The sequence below is a fragment of the Syngnathoides biaculeatus genome, chromosome 12, assembly GCF_019802595.1.
Source record: "Syngnathoides biaculeatus isolate LvHL_M chromosome 12, ASM1980259v1, whole genome shotgun sequence".
NCBI lineage: Eukaryota > Metazoa > Chordata > Actinopteri > Syngnathiformes > Syngnathidae > Syngnathoides > Syngnathoides biaculeatus.
In genome coordinates this window covers 25,098,587-25,117,835 of record NC_084651.1, presented here as the reverse complement: position 1 = coordinate 25,117,835, position 19,249 = coordinate 25,098,587, and the positions used below count along the sequence as shown (strand labels likewise).

The following is a 19,249-nucleotide window of genomic DNA, read 5'->3' as shown; positions in this document are numbered from 1 at the left end:
GGATTTCATTTGACCAATCCAGGGTGTACCCCACTTGCTACCTAAAATCCCTGTAATGAAGACGAGTCGTATAGAAATACTGTGCGTGCAATTTAAATAAAATAGCTGTGGCATGAGTTGCATTCATGAGGTTCATAAAAATAATGTAATTTTTTTTTCCAAATAAAGGATTTTAGTTTAATTGAACTTCAGTGTTTCGGTACTAGATTTAAAAATATTTAAATATATAATATTTAAAAATATAATATTTTTTTGATACATTGCTTTAATTTGTGGCATTATACAAGGGGGATGCTGTAAGTATAAAAAAATGCAAAAAATTAAAACACGTCAACATAAGAACTCATTGTTATGATATTCAAAGTACAGAATATACCTCGCTTCTCTTGTTTTCGACTTAAAATGATTAAATATGGAGTGTTTTTAACTGGATTCATCTGGCCAGATAATTGTTGCTCTCTGTTCTCATGACTTTTATTTCCAGTCATCCGTGAGGAAGGATCAGCTTTTCAATAAAATGAAGATAACTAATGATCATCTCGTATTTTGTCGAGTTTCAAACGATCATTCCTGATAAAAATGGTTGGGGCTTGCTTGAAGAAATTCCAGTCAATGGCATTTTATTGTGAAAGGGGACAAGCGGAATCTTCACTCTTGGGTTTTATGCTTAAAAAAAAAAGTTCCGCAAAGAGGAATAAGCCGCCGACTCGGGATAGGAACCAAGTCCAGTTACAACATGCTTATGGAAAGAAGCAGTCGGTCGTGCTTCTTGAACTTGTTTACATTCCTTCCTTCGAGATTAAATTGAGAATCGATTCGTTAATGGAATTAGAAAAGCGACAACGACGTAGACCCATATATAATGAGATATCCAGCCGCTTGTCACAATCGAGTGGCTTTCTTCTGACAAATGTTCACGTCACAAAGTAAGTATTGCTTTAAATTTGGAAGTTGTAAGTGTATTGTCTATCATTGCATGTAGTTCCGCCCCCCCCCCTTCATCCGGTGTCTATTGAGGGAATACATGTATGTAGTAGCTATTGTGTACGGCGCATTCATTACATTACGTTCGTTCTGTGGGACTTGCACTTTGACTTCCCACCAGTTTCAACGCCTGACTACGATTGCCCTCGATAAACTGCGCCATGGCATAAATCGATCATTCACACGCTTTTATGTAAAAGTGCTTTTACAAGTCTTAAACTGTGTGGAAAGATGGGGAAGACGGGAGAAACCGATCCTGATAGTTCCCCACATGAACTTTCGTACGAACAGTATAATAAACATTTGTCTTTTACCAACAATCAACATTCAGTCACTTCATTGAATTCGTCTAAAATTGATGTCTAGTATTTTTTAACTGGTTTATTGTTCGTTAATATTATCAATCACTTCTTGTCGTGGAAATAACTGGCAGCTGCCCTTAGACCCTTTCAAGTCTCAAGTATTTCCCAAGAGAATACAATAGTGTGATATTTCATCTCAGCCGAAAAACTCAAATCCGTCTTGAAGTTTTTGTTGTTGGTGGTAATGGGTCTTGAATGGTTCCAAGTCACAGAGAAGTGTGTTATGTATTCTTTACAAGCTGATTACACTGCTATACAAAAAGTGTTGCTATAAGCATTTGTGATTTTTAGGCTGTTTTGTTATTTTTCATATTTCCATCCACAAGCTGGTATTTCTCAAACACATTTTTGATCTGCTCAGAAAGTCTCAAATCTGCTAATATGCTTACTTCCTATTGTTGAGGACCAAGGACCGCTAGTGACGCATACAAGATATTGATCAAGTATTCAACAGTAATGGAATGCAATAGCCTACTTGCTTAATATGTGTACAAGATTACTCAGAAATTGACACTTGTGGCAATGCCATATTTAATTTTCATTTCAAGAATATTCAAATTGTGGTGCCAGAGGAGCTTCAATATCTTGGGCTTTGGAGCCTGAGGGTTATGGTTCATTTCTCTTTGCGGACATATGTAAAGATAGCAACTAGTTTTTGGAGGAATACTTCCTGCATGATGTGTTTTCTGTTTGAGTTGAATTCCCCCATGAAGGGAAGTAATTTATCATAAAAATGCCACTTAAATGCAATCTTCAATTGACTCATGTAGCAGATAAAGTCTCTAACTTAATAAAGGCTTATGGACTGCATATTTATTTTTGGTATCGGTATATTCAGTGTGAATGGCCAAACCACTTGGATCTAGACTAGCTTTACCTAAACCGTAGGTGGATAATCTTTTTTGCTTGCTAGTGTCCTTCACCAAGGCAGTACTTTTTTTTCTTGCATATCCAAATATTTAGGCCTTGCAGTTTCTCTGGACAATGATCGTGAGTGTTTTTGATTTTGACTGAAATTTGGCAATTACCATTTCGGATTTACAGCCATGATGGTTCACGAATATTTGAGCAAAGTGTCATCACTCCAAATGTATCTTACACACAAGTTTATTTGTATACCTCTTTTTCTCAAGAGTCTCAAAGGGCTTCGCAGGCCACATAGTTGACATTGATTTTATTGGCCTGATCTAATTGGTCGATAATAAGCATTTTTTGCTAATTGGCCAATCAGTGTTGATGTTATCATTCGCCGATCATTGATCGGCCCCGAGAAAGACATTTACTCTGTGTCGCCATTGTGCACAGTATATCGAAATACAAAATCTAGTTTATTTTCATTTAGCAGTATTTATACATTTTTTCATGTCTTTTGACGTAATACCATGAATATCTGATAGCCAGTCAAGTTCTATTTAAAAAAAAAAGTGTCAGTGCAAAGGCAGACATAAGACTGCTGAGACAAGATGACACATAATGCTTATGTCAGACTACAAGACAAATTTTTTCTTTCACGATTACGCTGTCAGACTACTGCAAGTGATATTGGAATACAAGATTTCATTGCAGCCCATTCTTTACGATCAATAGGCTTTTGTCTTGTCAACTCAAATGCGACATAACCCGACCTTGGATAAGCGGTAGAAGATGGATGGATGGATAGATGGGTGGATGAATTTTGAAACAGGAACTAAACTACTGTAATTCATTTTTGGAATGACACACAGAAGGGTTAAAAATGAACTTTCCCAGCACTTATCCTGTATTAGGGCGGAATGGTGGAATGACTGAAGAGCGTTTGCCTCACAGTTCTGAGGACCAGGATTCAAATCCTGGCATTGCCTGTGTGGTGTTTGCATGTTTTCCCTGTTCCTGCATGGGTTTTCTCTATGGAAGTAAATATGTGCCACTAGGATTTGAATTAAAAATGCCACAGAAAATCTTACATTGTATTTTTTAATATACAGTATATTTTTATTACATTTTAAAATTCATGCTGTTATTTCAAAGCAATTACATTTTCAATAGCTCTATTTCAGTTTAACATTTCAATGTTATCAGATTCGGCATGTAAAAAAAAAAAATCAACCTTTCAAAATTTAAACAGTATTTTCAGTCTCCTGAGATTGAGCTGACACGCAACTGGATTGGGTGGGTGTTAGGTTCTGATATGCTTTGCTAATGTCTGTGGACCCAAATAACCCTGCCTGTTTTACACTGAATTTAGATGTTGAATTTCAGACAGCGAATTTTAGCCAGTTGAATTTCAGACAGCAAATTTTAGCCATTTGAATCTCAGGAGACTGAAAATAGTGAGTTTGAATTTTGTATAGATGATATTTTTTTATGCAGAATTTGTGAACATTGAAAGGTCAAACTGAAATACAGCTATTGAAAATGGGATCACTTTGAAATAACAATGTGAATTTTAAAATGTAGTCGAAATATGGATACAAAACTGCAACATAAAATTTTCAGTGCCATTTTAAATTCAAATCCTAGTGGCACATATTTACTTACTTTCCCCGGCACTTTTGTTTATTCCCAAATCATGCATGAACTGTTGTCTGTCTATATGTGACCTGCAAACTCCACACAAGGATGGCTGGAATTGAACCCGGCTCCTCAGAACTGTGAGGTCAACGCTTTCCAGCTGCACTGCCCCACCTATGTCAAATTCGCATGTTCTCCCCTTGCCTGCATGTGTTTTCTCCTGCCACTCCGGTTTTCTGGGATAATCTCCATCACTCCCACGACACTTGTGGGGATAGGTGGCTCAGAAGATGGATAGATGGATAATCCTGTATTAGTTTGCAGGTTTAAAAAAAAAGATGTCATTTTTTTCCAATATTGTGCAGCCCTAGCTTCAAGTATCAATTTTTTATTTGCTGAAATTACGCTTCTCAGTTCATAATTATACTTGAGCTAAATTTTCGGAATGCATGTTCTCCCCGTGGCTGCGTGGGTTTCCTCCGGGTACTCCGGTTTACTCCGGCATTCCAAAAACATACAACGTTAATTGGACACTCTAAATTTCCCCTAGGTGTGATTGTGAGTGCAGCTGTTTGTCTCGATGTGCCCTGCGATTGGCCAGCAACCAGTTCAGGGTGTACCCTGCCTCCTGCCCGTTGACAGCTGGGATAGGCTCCAGCACTCCCAGCGACCCTTGTGAGGATAAGTGGCAAAGAAAATGTATGTATGTGTGTGTGTGTGTATATATATATATATATATATTATTGTAAAAAGCATGTGTCAAGTGCCTATCTAAAACAAGAGAAAAGCCAACATTTAAAATAGACTGTGCCATCCAATTTTTTATGTGCAGTCTTTATTAACTTTTGCTGAGCATGTTCAAACAGATAATTGTTTTACTGGGATAAAATGAATGACTAAAATTTGCACTTCAGAGAAACGTCAGAATATTCAAAACAGATCTATAGAGTAACGTGAAAGAGCTAGTCCTGTCAATGGCTTGAATCGAGTACAGTGTGGGTCACAGCTTTGCAAGCTACATTTGAAGAGTTTGTTTTCAAAACGAGACATAGGCATTTAGGGTTAGGGTTAGCCAGCTCCGAATGGATAATTTTGGCGCGAGTTTCGTAAATCTGAAAAAAATGCCTATGTCTCGTTTTGAAAACAAACTCTTCATTTATCAGTTTCCTTTTCTGTGAAGTGAATGCAAATGGTAGTTTTTACCAGCAAGTCCACTTTCATTGAGGAGTTGGTATGCCTGACCACAAGATGTTTGACTGGGGCTTTGGCTAAAAAAGTAGGGTGTTGCTGGAGCTGTAATACTTTATGCGGTGTGAATGCTTAGATATTCGCTACAGTCCTTTGTCTTGAGTGTTAATTGTGGGCCTGGAGATTTTGGTCTCTTGTCAATCAAGATATGTTTTTGCTCAGGTTTGTGTTAGTGCTTTGAAATTTTTCACTGTCAAAATATTTTGGACCCTTCAAGGCAGCGGCACCACCCAGGTGGTGAGGAGCCGCTTATCCTCCCAAGGGTTGCAGGAGTCATCGGTCAGGAGGCGGGCTTCACCCTGAACTGGTTGCCAGCCAACAGTCGCATTCACAATCTCACCTAGGGGCAATTTAGAGTCTCCAATTAATGTTGCATGTTTTTGGGATGTGGGAGGAAACTGGATTGCCCGAAGAAAACCCACCCAGACACGGAGAGAACCTGCAAACTCCACACAGGCCCCCCAGGGATTCGAACCCAGGTTGTCAGAACTGTGAGGCCAACGCTTTACAGCTCTGACAGCATGCCGCCTTATTGTAAATGCACTGTATAATGTAAGATATTTTTATATATCAAATATTTCAGGGAGTATCTTCTTTCCTCAAAAACAATGAATTAAATAGAATACTTGTTGGTATATGTTACAAATGTGTCTGGAAAATACAAATAGTTACTGTAGCTTTTACTGTACATTTAGAATTGTTTTTGAGGAAAAAGTTTTAATTTTTCTTTCCAGGTAGCTCGCTAACCAGGACGTTCAACAAGATGTCCACCTATAACATCCACCAGACGCACAAACACGAGAGCAAAAGCAGTTTCTTAAAGGTATATGACACATCATTCACAACTTTTCCAAAGCTGGAGTCTAACTTTATTTGTTGCCTGCTTTTCTAGTAGGCCGCATATTTCTTTCAGTGGAAGAATCCACTAATGTTTTTCTGGATTTACAAAAAATGTATATTTTCCAGGTGGCACAGTGGCTCAACTGATAAAGCCTCACAGTTCTGAGGTCGCGGGTTCATTCCCGGACCCGCCTATGTGGAGTTTGCATGTTCTCCCCGTGCCTGAGTGGGTTTCCTCCGGGTACTCCGGTTTCCTCCCACATTCCAAAAACATGCAACGTTAATAAGACACTCAGGCCTCAATGTAAGGCCCGCTGCTGGTAACCTGTTTGTGGGTTCCATCTAAATTTGTGATCGTAACCTGTAGCTTACGGAACAATGTTCTCTAAAATTCAATATTATAATTTCTTGACTGTTAAACAATTTTAAATATCTTTCATATGTTATTTTACCTATTATCTTTATTTGATGCCTAATATCTGAAATAAAGTTTTACTTTCATTTATTTGGCTCATAAATTAATATGAGTTTTTGCTTTTTTGTTAATCATGTTATATCTTGACTTGCAAATATTATACATGTAAACTGAAATCTTCCAATGACTTGTTCACAGATGAACAAAAATATTGAATTTTTTTTTCTCAATTTCTTTGATGGTTCGAGTTCTTATAAATATCTAAAGTTTAGATGATTCTATGTTGATATCAATAATAGTGAAACTTTTTTAATGTTTAATATTGCGAAATGGGACCATTTCTTACAAAATTGAAACGATAGTCTGAACAAATGTCTGTATGTGAGTATCAGCATGATCAGTGATCCTGTGAAAAATTACCTTTTTTTAAGTTGCAGATCTTCTAAACAAATCATAGTATGATCCTGGGGATTTGATTATGAATAATTATACATGAGTTGAGTCAATATAATTTTAAATTTTAATATAATAATTTTGATCAATTTCAGCTATCATCTGTGAACCAGGTGCTATCACAGTGACTAAGCTTAGTTTCAAGTTCTATTGACAAAATAAACACACAACAAATAGCACTAATGAATTCAGATTTATTGTTTCAAATATTTGTTGCCGGTTGCCTAGTAATGATGACTTAAGTAGCTAATTCAGACTTTTCACTGCTGGCATATCATGTCACTCTCCGTTGTGATCATCAGATTCTTTTTCAGATTCAGATTCAGTTGGAGTTTCCATGTTCTGTTCTGGGTCACTATCACTTAAAGTTTCATCATTCAGAAGGAAATCTTCATTTGTTCTGATCAATGGATTTAGACTAGCCTCATCTCTGATGACTGTGATGCTGCTGTAGGCAGGAACATATCTGGACACCCAGATGGACAGCCAGGGAGAGACTGCATTTTAACAACTTCAGTAGACCGAGATTTTCTTCTGTTTTTATCAGCGAGATATATGTCCACAGCTTTCTCGATTAGCTTTTCTTCATATCTCGGGTCGCATGATACCAATAATGGCAAGTTTATACGGAGAAGGAGTATATCATCCAGTGTGGAATTTTTAAAACTGGTTCTAGCACTGGTGAGCTGACGATTTAGTGTACTGATGCCCCTTTCCACAGTAGCACTAGCAAAAGCAAGCACCAAGATCAACTCAGTCACAAGTAAGATGTGTGGAAATTCTTCATGATGGTGGGTGTGGGCTCCCACATAGAAATACTGCTCTTGAAGTGGTGAAATTTCAAAGCCACAAGTTTGCGGAGACCACACCACTCAGAGTGCCAAATCATGAGAGAATTTATGTAGGCCCAGAGATTGATGAAAATGTTGAGTTATTTTCTTGATTTGCTGTTTTCCATAATCAGGATCACTTGCATCCCACTGTGTATGATCAGCAATGGTAAAGGCATCAAACACTGGGTCACTAAATGATTGTAGTCGTGTCTCCAGGTGACTGGCAATGGCTGGAATAAGTTGAGACTTAATGCGTGTTACAGTTTCTTTTCCTCTAGCAACATTTTTAAGCTGAAAGGTTTCTCTTGTGACACTTATACATTTTTCAGCTCTCGTTCTCTGCTTTTCATTCAGTTGATTCTGTTCTTTAAATCTTGCAGTTGCAGGGAGATTAGTATCCTCTGCAGTGATTGTGACTTCTTTTCCACCTTCACTGACTACTGAGGGGAATGGAAGGCCATTGTCTTCATTTTCAATGGCCCTCAACTCGTCTAGTGTAGTTTTCAAACCATTCATCAGATCCAAAACCAGTGGTGATGCACGCTGAGCTATGTAGGAAAGATGAGCAGTTTCCCTTAGAGTGATGCGGTAAAGATGTAGGCTGGCTAGAAAGCCATAGTCTAGCCACCGCTTAAGGTAACCCCTTAGCTTTGCTTTTTGGTCAGGCTTACAGGTCTTGTTATTGGCTTGGATCATGTTTTCTGCAAAAAGGCAAATTGGCAAGAAATCTATTATCATACCCTTGATTGCTCTGTATTTGTGGACCTGGAATCTTGTTCCAGCAGATTTGGGAATCTTACACAAAAGTACACCCAGCTGTTCCGTGAGTAATATTAGTACCCTTCAACTTTTCCACTATTTCTGAATAGGGTGTGGAGGTTTAGCAACATGTCATCTCCCTTCTGAAAATAACTCATTTCCATGAATGCATCTTTGACGGCCAATTCTATACGATGCGCACTACAGTGAACAAGTCAGGCATACGTTGACACTTCAGGAACAATTCAACAGGTTTTCATCTCACTACTACTTTGGCATATATCAATTCCTTTTCTTCTTTTGTTTTTCTAGCTTCTGTGTCATCCTGTTCGAAGTAGAAGAAGTTTGCCCGATTCAAAATATTCTTCATGTCATCTCTCATCGCAGTAGCTCTATATGATATAAACTCTCTACATCTAACATCACTATCTTTTCCTGATACGAAATTGACTCCATTCTTTTTCTGCAATTCAATCAGGTATTTGTAATCGGACATTGAATTCTCACGCTTGACCACAGCTAAAGCTGTAGTCATATGATTCCTATAGTGGTTCTTGCTTGCTTTATTGAACATCTGTTGAATGGAGTTCTGTTTGCGAAAACCATGTGGTTGTGTGGGGCCAGTGCTTGCTGTCACAGTACAGTTGGAATCTCCGTTTCTAGGTTCGTCACTTGATGAGGACCCTTGATGACCATTTTCAGGAGAGGGTTGTGCAACCTTTTTTTTTGCCAAATCATGGATGGAACCTGACTACATATCTTGTTACATTGCTCTTGTGAATATACTTGACACCATCTACATAGGCCAAAATTCCCTTCAGAACCTACAAATGAAAAGAAAATTTCCCGTTTATTTTTAACAAATTATATGTACTCAATGAATTATGACATCCATTTTCATTAAACTGAAATTAGATCTCACAAATATCATTTATGTTATATAAATAATCCCTCAAATGTCAATGCAGTAAAAAGAAATTTAATTTTAAATTTTAATTATATCCTTCAATCAATACACTTATACTCAGAAATATTCAGTGAACATACATTGGGCTTTCAGTCAGACAGAAATTATTATTGATTCTTGAATAAATTATATCTACTTAAAATCAATGTAATTAAAAACGATATAACAACTGGCCCTTTTAATTTCATATTTTATTTGACAGTTGATAAAATTAAACATTTTAGCTGTCGCACTTATACTTTAAAACGAAAAACGAAACATGTCGATGTCATGCTCAGAATCAGATTCACATACCTGACCAGACAATCCTCTCATTTTGACTTCTTTTCGTATTTCCGTAACATGATTGGAACATATTTTACACTGAAGTAGTTGTAATCGACCCCCTTCATTATCAGTCTCATACACAAAATCTTCGTGAAAGTCCCATGATTGAAACGTTTTAACAGTAACAGTTTCCCCACATACAACATTTTGAAACCGCGCGTTCTTACTGGGAGCTGCCATGTTTGTTTGATAATCGAGAAGTCTCGTGATATGGGCCGCGCGATATCGCGTGATCTCGCGTGTCAAGGAACAACACGACGTTCACCTGTTAATAACAATTTGTGAGTCGTCTGGCTAAAGCCAGCATTAAATTTCTATGTAGATCTATAAATTATTCGTATTCGTTTTTGTATGTCTACAGTCTACACAAATTTTCATTGCGAACGGTAATTCGTTTGCGTTTTTTTTTGCTATTGCGTAACCGATGCGTAACCTACACGATCGTTCGCGGTTTTCGTTGAGGCCTGGACACTCTAAATTGCCCCTAGGTGTGATTGTGAGTGCGGCTGTTTGTCTCAATGTGCCCTGCGATTGCCTGGCAACCAGTTCAGGGTGTACCCCGCCTCCTGCCAGTTGACAGCTGGGATAGTCTCGAGCACTCCCCGCGACCCTCGTGAGGATAAGTGGCAAAGAAAATGGATGGATGGTATATTTTCCAGCAGATGCTAATCTGGCCTCTGTTACCCTTGGTTAACACCAAGCCTGTAACTCATTAGCGTGTTGCTACATGATAAAGTTTAACATAGACTATATTTACAAACTATAACATTAAATACATTTAAACCAAAGTTTTTAATACCATGTAAGCAAAGGCCTTAATCTCAGTGTTTATTTTAAAATTAAAATTGGATTAACAAAGATGGAGTACTCAATTAGAAAACAGATTCCTCTTATATGGAAACACTAATTGATTGGCAATGTGGTCAAATTACATCCAGTAAAAAGGAGGGTACAAACTTTGTATCTAACCCAATTGTGTTTAAAAAAAAAACCTGAATGAAACGGACAGTTTAATCTTATTCTCAGTGCGGCTGGATTTTCAATGTCATCGCTGTTTCTTCAGACTATTTGGGAAAACCAGAAGTGAATGAAAAAATTGGAACGTCTAGGCTACACAGTGAGGCAACTGTAAAGCGTTGACCTCACAGTTCTAAGGATCTGGGTTCAATCCCGGCCGCGCCTGTGTAAAGTTTGCATGTTCTCCCTGTGGCTGTGTGGGTTTTCTCCGGGCACTCTGGTTTCCTCCCACATCCCAAAAAGATGCATTAATTGGACACTCTAAATTGCCCCTAGGTATAATTGTGAGTGCGACTGTTGTATGTCTCCATGTGCCCTGCGATTGTCTGGCAACCAGTTCAGGGTGTACCCTGCCTCCTGCCCAATGACAGCTGTGAGGATAACCCGCTAAGAAAATGGATGAAACTGAAGGCTTTTTCGATGTCCTCTGCTGAGGTGATTGTGTTGTTACTGATGAGTGGTACCCCATGGAAAGATTGCAAAACTCAAAAGATTACAGGGAAATGAAACAAATGACATCAACCATTCTGAAAATCTTCATTGTCTGTCGCAGTTTAAGGAAATACAATGCTGGTATTCATATACAGTAAAACGAGATAGAGAGGTTGGCGATAATAGTTTTAAATCTGCACAGCTTCTCTGCATTGCCATCAATTTATACATGCCATATAATTTTTGTCATTGCACTTTCCTTTTGTTTCAGGAGCACTGATTTGCTTCTTTGGAATTCATGTATGTACAGCTGTGGCCAAAAGTTTTGAGAATGACAAATATTAATTTTCACAAAATCTACTGCCTCATTTTTATTATGGGAATTTGAATGCACTCCAATATATTATGAAAAATGATCAGATGGATTGAAACAAACTGCAAAGTCCCTATTCACCATGAAAATGAACTTCATCCCCCTCCCTACATTTCCACTGCAATTCAGCCCTGACACAGAAGAATCAGCTGACATAATGCCAGCGAGTCTCTTGTTAACACAGGTGAGAGTGTTGATGAGCACAAGGCATATGATCACTTTTTCATGCTAATTGAGTTCGGGTAACAACTTTAAAAGAAGGTGGTGCTTGAAATCATTGTTCTTCCCTTGTTAACCATGGTTACCGACAGGGAAACACATGCAGTCATGATTCCGATGCCGAAAAATGGCTCTACAGGTAAAGATATTGCTGCTAGTAAGATTGCACCTAAATCAACCATTTTTCAGATCATGAAGAACTTCAAAGAGAGAGGTTGAATTGATGTGAAGAACAGTTCAGGGTACCCAAGAAAGTCCAGCAAAAGCCAGGACCGTTTCCTAAACTTCAATCAGCTGTGAGATCAGGTCACCACCGGGTTTTTTTCAGGAATGGAAGCAAACACAAATGGCTCTCAAATTGCAGGTATTGAAAGACCATTACTTTTAAGTACTTCATGAGATTATTAGACTGTATTTAATGTCAAACCTTTTTTGTCTACTTGTGAGGACATAGAATTCAGTACATCTATCCATCCATTTTCTTTGCTGCTTATCCTCACAAGGGTCGCGACAGTGCTGGAGTCTATCCCGGCTATCAACTTGCAGGAGGCAGGGTACACCTTGATCTGGTTGCCAGACAATCCCAGAGCACATGGAAACAGTCAACATTTGCATTCACATTCCCACCTAGGGGCAATTTAGAGTGTACAATTAATGTTGCATGTTTTTGGGATGTGGGGGGAAACTGGAGTGCCCGGAGAAAACCCACGCAGGCACCAGGAGAACATGCAAACTCCATCCAGGCAGGGTCCTCAGAACTGGAAGGCCATCCATCCATCCATCCATCCATCCATCCATCCATCCATCCAATCCATCCATCCATCCATCCATCCATCCATCCATCCATCCATCCATCCATCCATCCATCCATTTTCTTTGCCACTTATCCTCACAAGGGTTCTGGGAGTGCTGGAGCCAATCCCAGCTGTCATTGGGCAGGAGGTGGGGTACACCCTGAAGTGATTGCTTGCAAATCGCAGGACACATGGAGACAGACAACAGTCGCACTAACAATCACACCTTGGGGCAATTTATCAGGGCCAAATAATTGTTTTTGGGATGTGGGTTTAAACCGGAGTGCCTGGAGAAAACCCACGCAGACATGGGGAGAACATGCAAAGTCCTTACAGGCAAGGCTGAGATTGACCCCAGGACCTCAGACTTGTGACGCCAACGCTTTATAGCTGCACCACTGTGCCACCGAATTCAGTACAGTTCAATTTAAATACTTTCTGATTGGCAGGATGAAATAAATTTGCCATTTTCGCGAATGAGGCACCTTCCTCTTCATTAATAGTCATACTTTTTCTTCCAATTTACATTATTCTACTGGATGTGTTTTGTATGCACTTTACCACTCCTTCTTGTCTTTACAACTACTTCCTGTGTCTATAAACTGCTTTCTGTGTTTATAATATGAATATGCCTTCCTTTTAGCCATCTATCCTTACATTTTTTTTCCTAGGATGCTAACAATGGATTTACTTCTCTGTTAAAGTTATTGTCAGGGTTGCTTGTAGGAATTTCAATGACCAGATACTGCTTATTAAGAACTTATGTGAGGTTATAGGCATCTTTCATTTCTATGTTTTTGTTTCGTTTCATTCAGCTTCAAATTTTATATATGTTCCTGGGGTACACACTACTTAGCAAGCTTGCCCATTTATTGATGAAAGAAACTACATGACAATTCAACGCCTTCTCCAATGTCATCCGTGGGAGTCTTTAAAGCCCAAGTGACATGCCTATAAACATTCTAAAATAGATATTGTAATGAAAAATACATTTAACATTATTCACTTTTATGTCTACATGAAAAAATAAATATGAGGGGAGAGTGTGTCATCCATGCACAAAGTTGTGGAAGTCTCACTCGACATCATGGTGGTAGCCATATTGCCTGCAACGTCATCAGCAGATGTCACACTGGGACATTCTCCGTTGAAAACATGTAGTGGCACCTGCAATGGTTGAGGAACAACAGAGATTTTCAGGTTTTTCGATGCCCCTTATGACACGGAAGCTCTTTTCGAAGAAGAGAACATCTCACAATTGAGTGAAATGACCGGGTCAATATTACCCCATCATTTCGAGTCATATTTAGATGCTATGCGGATCACTTCTAATAAACAATAAACTCCCCGACAGTATGACAGTATGTAGCATAAACTCCGCGGCCTGGGTGCGACGAGCCACTGCAGCCCAGCCGCGACGAGCCGATCACCCCCACCCCACCCCCAAACTATTATTATTTTTTTTTTAGTTTCTCTATACACACCTACCTGTCATTTGGAACACACGAAGCTCTTGTCTTTTGCACCTATGCAATCCATTTTTCATGAAAAACCAGGTCTTTGGGAAATACTGTATATGAAGAGTAAATACATCCTCCCGAGTGTTCAAACAATATCCAACAATACAACGAGTCGGCATTTTGGCTAACACGAAGGAAAAAAGAGCTACCTTTCAGCAGGTAAAACTAGTATAAACACACAGAGACCGCCTGAGTGCGCTCCTGCAGATAACGTCACTTCCTGCTTCTTCTCCAAAACAAATCACTCGAGAGGATTTTCATGGCGGGAGTTACAAAAAACCATGTATTTCAAAATCATGTTTTGTAATGAAAAATGGATGGTGCATTCCGGCTGCCTTTTTTTTCTTTTATTAAAAACACTAAAAATCATGCATTCATGTCAGTGGAGCTTCAACCCTTTCCGGGCAGGGGTTGCAAATTTGCAACAGGTTTAATATAATTGAAAATTTTAAGTCCAGAGTATCATTTTCTGAAAGTATCAGATTTTTCTCTCTGCAAAATTTTATTTGGTCCAGAGAGGGTTAAACATGCCAGAAAATAATTGGAACAAGTAGTTTAATCGTATCTTAACTATTCGTCAATGTTTGTCTTTTGGCAATCATGAAGATTAACCCCCACTCCCTTATTTCTTACCACTTTAGAATTTTTAATTACGATTTTAAAAATGTACATTAATTCACAATTTTGTGTTACTCTTGGAATTAAACCATGAAATCATAAGGGGGAAAAATGATTCTTTCTGATGCTTCATTGTGTCCTTTCCACCTTCTCTTTGTAACACTGCTTCAACATCTCTACATGATGTATATCCATCCATTTGTTAAACGATTCTTGTAGAGTTTGCACTTCCTTCCATGAAGGTTTTTTTTTTGTTATTGTTGTTTCTTTGTAGTTAATTGAGTCGTTTGCCTTGGAAATTGGCACATTGAAAAAGGAGATGTGGAAAAAGCCAGATACAAGAGAAGAACTAAAGAAAGATTTAATGCAAGGGTAAGCTTTGATTTTTAAAACGTCTGAGGTTGTCGATGTTGTGTAGTATTGTAATTTGTCAAATACAGTGCACTAACACAAATCAGACAGCAGAGAGCACAATTGAGTTTTTATTGTGCATTGCTATGCATAATCAAATATCTGAATCATCAAATACTCATTTGGCTCAATTGTGACCCTTCTCTTAATGTAAAGAACATTTTATTCGGGTTGAAGTTCCACGACCTGTAGATGATACCAAGCCTTCTTACACAGTGCAGCAGATTTTGCTCCAGAATGCCTGGATAGTCTTCAGATTCAGGTTTACCCTGCACAGCTTGAAGACACCCTGCATGTTTGCTGCAATAGTTTGAACCAAAGAGGGAGGGACAAAACAGGAGTGCAGAGATGTCAAAAGTCAAATGTACAGAGGGCCAAAAAAACTAATTCACGATAAACGAACTGGTTCAATGTTTATTAAAACATATTGAAGTCATTGCACATATCTGACTGAACCAAGACCTAAAACAGTGTATTTGATGATAAGTGAATAATTTTGATGGATTTGTGAGTAATTTCAAGTGAAAACATTTTTCAGCATCCACACAGACAACTGCCTTCAGAGAAAAATCACATTTCCAGTAGATTAAATTAATAAAGTAATATTTTGTAATAACTCTCAGTAATTTGAAGGGAAACAAAACAAAATATATTCCTTAGAGACAAATGCATAAATGAAATTGTGTGTATTATTAACTGAAAATGAAATGTTATGCTGTTCTCTTATCCTACTAATTACTGTTTTCAATTGTAAAATGAGAAAATAAAACATAAATCTGTTGTAATCTTTCTCATGGCTCTTCTCTGCAAATTCCCCCAAGTCAATTAACTGAAAAATAAATATAAGTAAAGAAAAAATACAATAAAATAAAATGCTAAAATATTGGGCTCTGAGAAAAAATACTTCTTTCAAAGAAAAATCACATGATTTAGAAACAAAGGTAAAAATTTCTCTGAAGTAAAAACTAAAAATATGTTCTTACTTTGTGATGCTCGCTTGTCTGAGGATGAGCCTGATACTTGGTGGAGTCTCATCTTTTATACAAGTTCATCAATGTTTGGGGTAAGGCTCTGAGCTTTGGAACTCCTCAGGATTGAGTGAAAGTGTTGACCAATAATATGGCTCCTGTGTAATGATTTGTTTAGCTTCATCAAAGAGAACAGTTGTTCACACAGGTACAGTGCCTTGTGAAAGCATTCAGCCCCCTTGAACTATTCAACCTTTTGCCAAATTTCAGGCTTCAAACATAAAGCTATAAAGTTAAAATATTTTGTCAAGAATCAACAAGCGGGACACAAACGTGAAGTGGAATGAAATTTATTGTATATTTTTAACTTTTTTAACAAATAAAAACGTGAAAAGTGGGCTGTGCAATATTATTCGGCCCCTTTGCATCAATACTTTGTATCGCCACTTTTTGCTGCAATTACATCTGCAAGTCGCTTGGGTAATTATCAGTTTTGCACATCAAGAGACTGAAATTCTTGCCCATTCTGCCTTGCAAAACAGCTCGAGCTCAGTGAGATTGAATGGAGAGCGTTTGTGAACACCAGTCTTCAGCTCTGCCCACAGATTCTCGATAGGATTCAGGTGTGGACTTTAACTTGGCCATTCTAACACCTGGATACGTTTATTTGTGAACCATTCCATTGTAGATTTGGCTTTATGTTTTAGATCATTGTCCTGTTGGAAGATAAATTTCCATCCCAGTCTCAGGTCTTTTGCAGACTCCAACAGGTTTTCTTACAGAATGGTCCTGTATTTGGCTCCATTTATCTTCCCATCAATTTTAACCATCTCCGCTGTCCCTATTGAAGAAAAGCTGACCCAAACCATGAGGCTGCCACCACCATGTTTGACAGTGGGGATGGTGTGTTCAGGGGGATGAGGTGTGTTGCTTTTACGCCAAACATTTCGTTTTGCATTGTGGCCAAAAAGTTCAATTTTGGTTTCATCTGACCAGAACACCTTCTTCCACGTTTGGTGTGTTTCCTGCAAATTTTAAAGGAGACTTTTTATGTATATCTTTAAGAAATGGCTTTCTTCTTGCCACTCTTACATAAAAGCTAAATTTGTGCAGTGTATGGCTGATTGTTGTCCTATGGACAGACTCTCCCACCTTAGCTGTAGATCTCTGGAGTTCATCCAGAGTAATCATGGGCCTCTTTGCTGCATCTCTGATCAGTCTTCTCCTTGTTCGAGATCAAAGTTTAGAGGGACAGGGGTAGGGGGTAGATTGGTAGATTAGCAGTGGTCTGATACTCCTTCCATTTCAATATGATGCTTGCACAGTGGTCCTTGATATGTTTAAAGCTTTGGAAATGTTTTTGTTTCCAAATCCGGCTTTAAACCTCTTAGCCAACAGTATCTCGGACCTGCATGCTGTGTTCCTTGGTCTTCATGATGCTCTCTGCTCTAAACAGAACCCTGAGACTATCACAGAACAGGCACTTTTATACGGAGACTTAATTACACACAGGTGGATTCTATTTATCATCATCAGTTAACATTCAGAGATCCTCACTAAACTTCTGGAGTGAGTTTGCTGCACCAAAAGTAAAGGGCCCAATTAATATTGCATGCCCCACTTTTCAGTTTTTTATTTGTTAAAAAAGTATAAAATATCCAATAAATTTCATTCCACTTCACATTTGTGTCCCATTTGTTGTTGCTTCTTGACAAAAAATGAAAATTTTATACGTTAATGTTTGAAGCCTGAAATGTGGCGAAATATTGAAAAGTTCAAGGGGGCCAAATACTTTCAAAAGGAACTGTATGTCCTGCAATATATTGAGAGTTTCTGAGCAGCTTGGATGCGCAGATGGGGTATTGTGTTGCGAATGAAACGTGCAAACTCAGAAGCAACCACTCTCATATTTTTCCTCCACTATGTCATTGCACTGAAGCTCAATCAACTCCATTTGTAGGTTTGGTGATTTGCTTTCTACGTCAACTGCAAAAGGATTGCCGAGCAGTTGAAACCTGCTTTTTCTGGGCTTCAAGGTCAGCAAATCGGCTTTGGAAGTCAAGTATGGCAGTTTAGTTTATCTGCAAAACGCTGGGTAACAGCGTAGAGAGGTTCTTTCATTGTCTGGCAACCTGGAAACTGGCTCAAATTTTCTTTCTGCATCTGCATCTTCTGCACTCGTCTTGGTTTTAAATGTCTTCACTGTACTGTACATATCAGAGATGACACGACCCCAACCTTGCAGCTCCAGGTTCATCACATTCAGATGACTCATGACGTCTCACAGAATGCCATTGTTTCATCTCGGGGATCTGTTGTGTCTCTCCCTTTCCATTTGGTTACCTCTTCATACAGATTTTGTCCTGTAGTTGTTCCATGCAGAGGATATAATGCCAAAAACTCTTGTTATACTCAGGCTGGAGTCCAGTCCACGAATGAATATTGACAGCCAGAATATTGACAGCCAGCAATGTCAGATGTGTCGATGTTTTCATATCCAATGAAATCTTTCCCCACAAGATGTTCTTTTAGATTGGTGTAAAGCTGGTCTACATGTTTCGCTACGGTTTTTCTACTCAAGCTCACGTTTGAAAATAGTAAACTATTAGTAAACTAAAAATAGACTGCTTTGAACACACATACTGGGATACATTTGAACACCGGAGCTGTAAATGTTTACAGGATTAGCTCTGGACTAAGTGAAATTCTGTATTGGGACTGTGGATGAAAACATTGGTGTTTTCCCAAAGCAGAAACCCTGGAGACAGAGCGCTGTACAGGGCTGCCCGAGCTGATCTGAGAAGGGGAATTAAAAAAAGCCAACATGCACAATAAAAAGACCAACACATCTCACTTGTCCAGCCACAAGCACTGCAGGTGTGGCAGATGTGCCAGGGCATACATGACATAAAAAATTATCGGGGTAGCAACAACAACAACAGACCTGAGTGTGTTAGCAGAGGAGCCAAATTACTTATTTCCTTGTTTTGAAACAAAAGAACAGCAGTACTCGTTTGCCCCAACTCTGCCCCCATCTCAACAACATGGGTTCATGCACCACACCACTCACTGTTTCCTAGTTGTGAAACCCAAGAAGGCTTCTGGGCCAGATAAAGTACCTGGCAAGTACATCAGGACATGTGGCCATCAGCTTGCTGTTGTCCTCACCAGAATCTTCAAGCTTTCTTGGCAAGGTAGTCATTTAGCTCTGTTTAAAAT

General features: G+C 38.7%; 1 protein-coding gene across 6 annotated transcripts in view; it reads left to right on the top strand.

Annotated features, from left to right (window-relative positions):
• The first annotated feature begins 665 nt into the window (after positions 1-665).
• The window catches only part of rin2a (Ras and Rab interactor 2a), a 59,087-nt gene continuing 40,503 nt past the window's right edge, over positions 666-19,249 (top strand). For 2 of the 6 annotated variants that reach the window (XM_061837975.1, XM_061837974.1), the window contains exons 1-2: positions 667-926; positions 5,819-5,907. In XM_061837975.1, the coding sequence (XP_061693959.1) occupies positions 911-926; positions 5,819-5,907 (105 nt within the window). In that variant the 5' untranslated portion in view covers positions 667-910. Of the gene's footprint in view, positions 927-5,818; positions 5,908-14,925; positions 15,024-19,249 lie in introns of those variants that run through there. The other 4 variants (XM_061837972.1, XM_061837973.1, XM_061837971.1 and 1 more) reach the window with 4 other exon arrangements.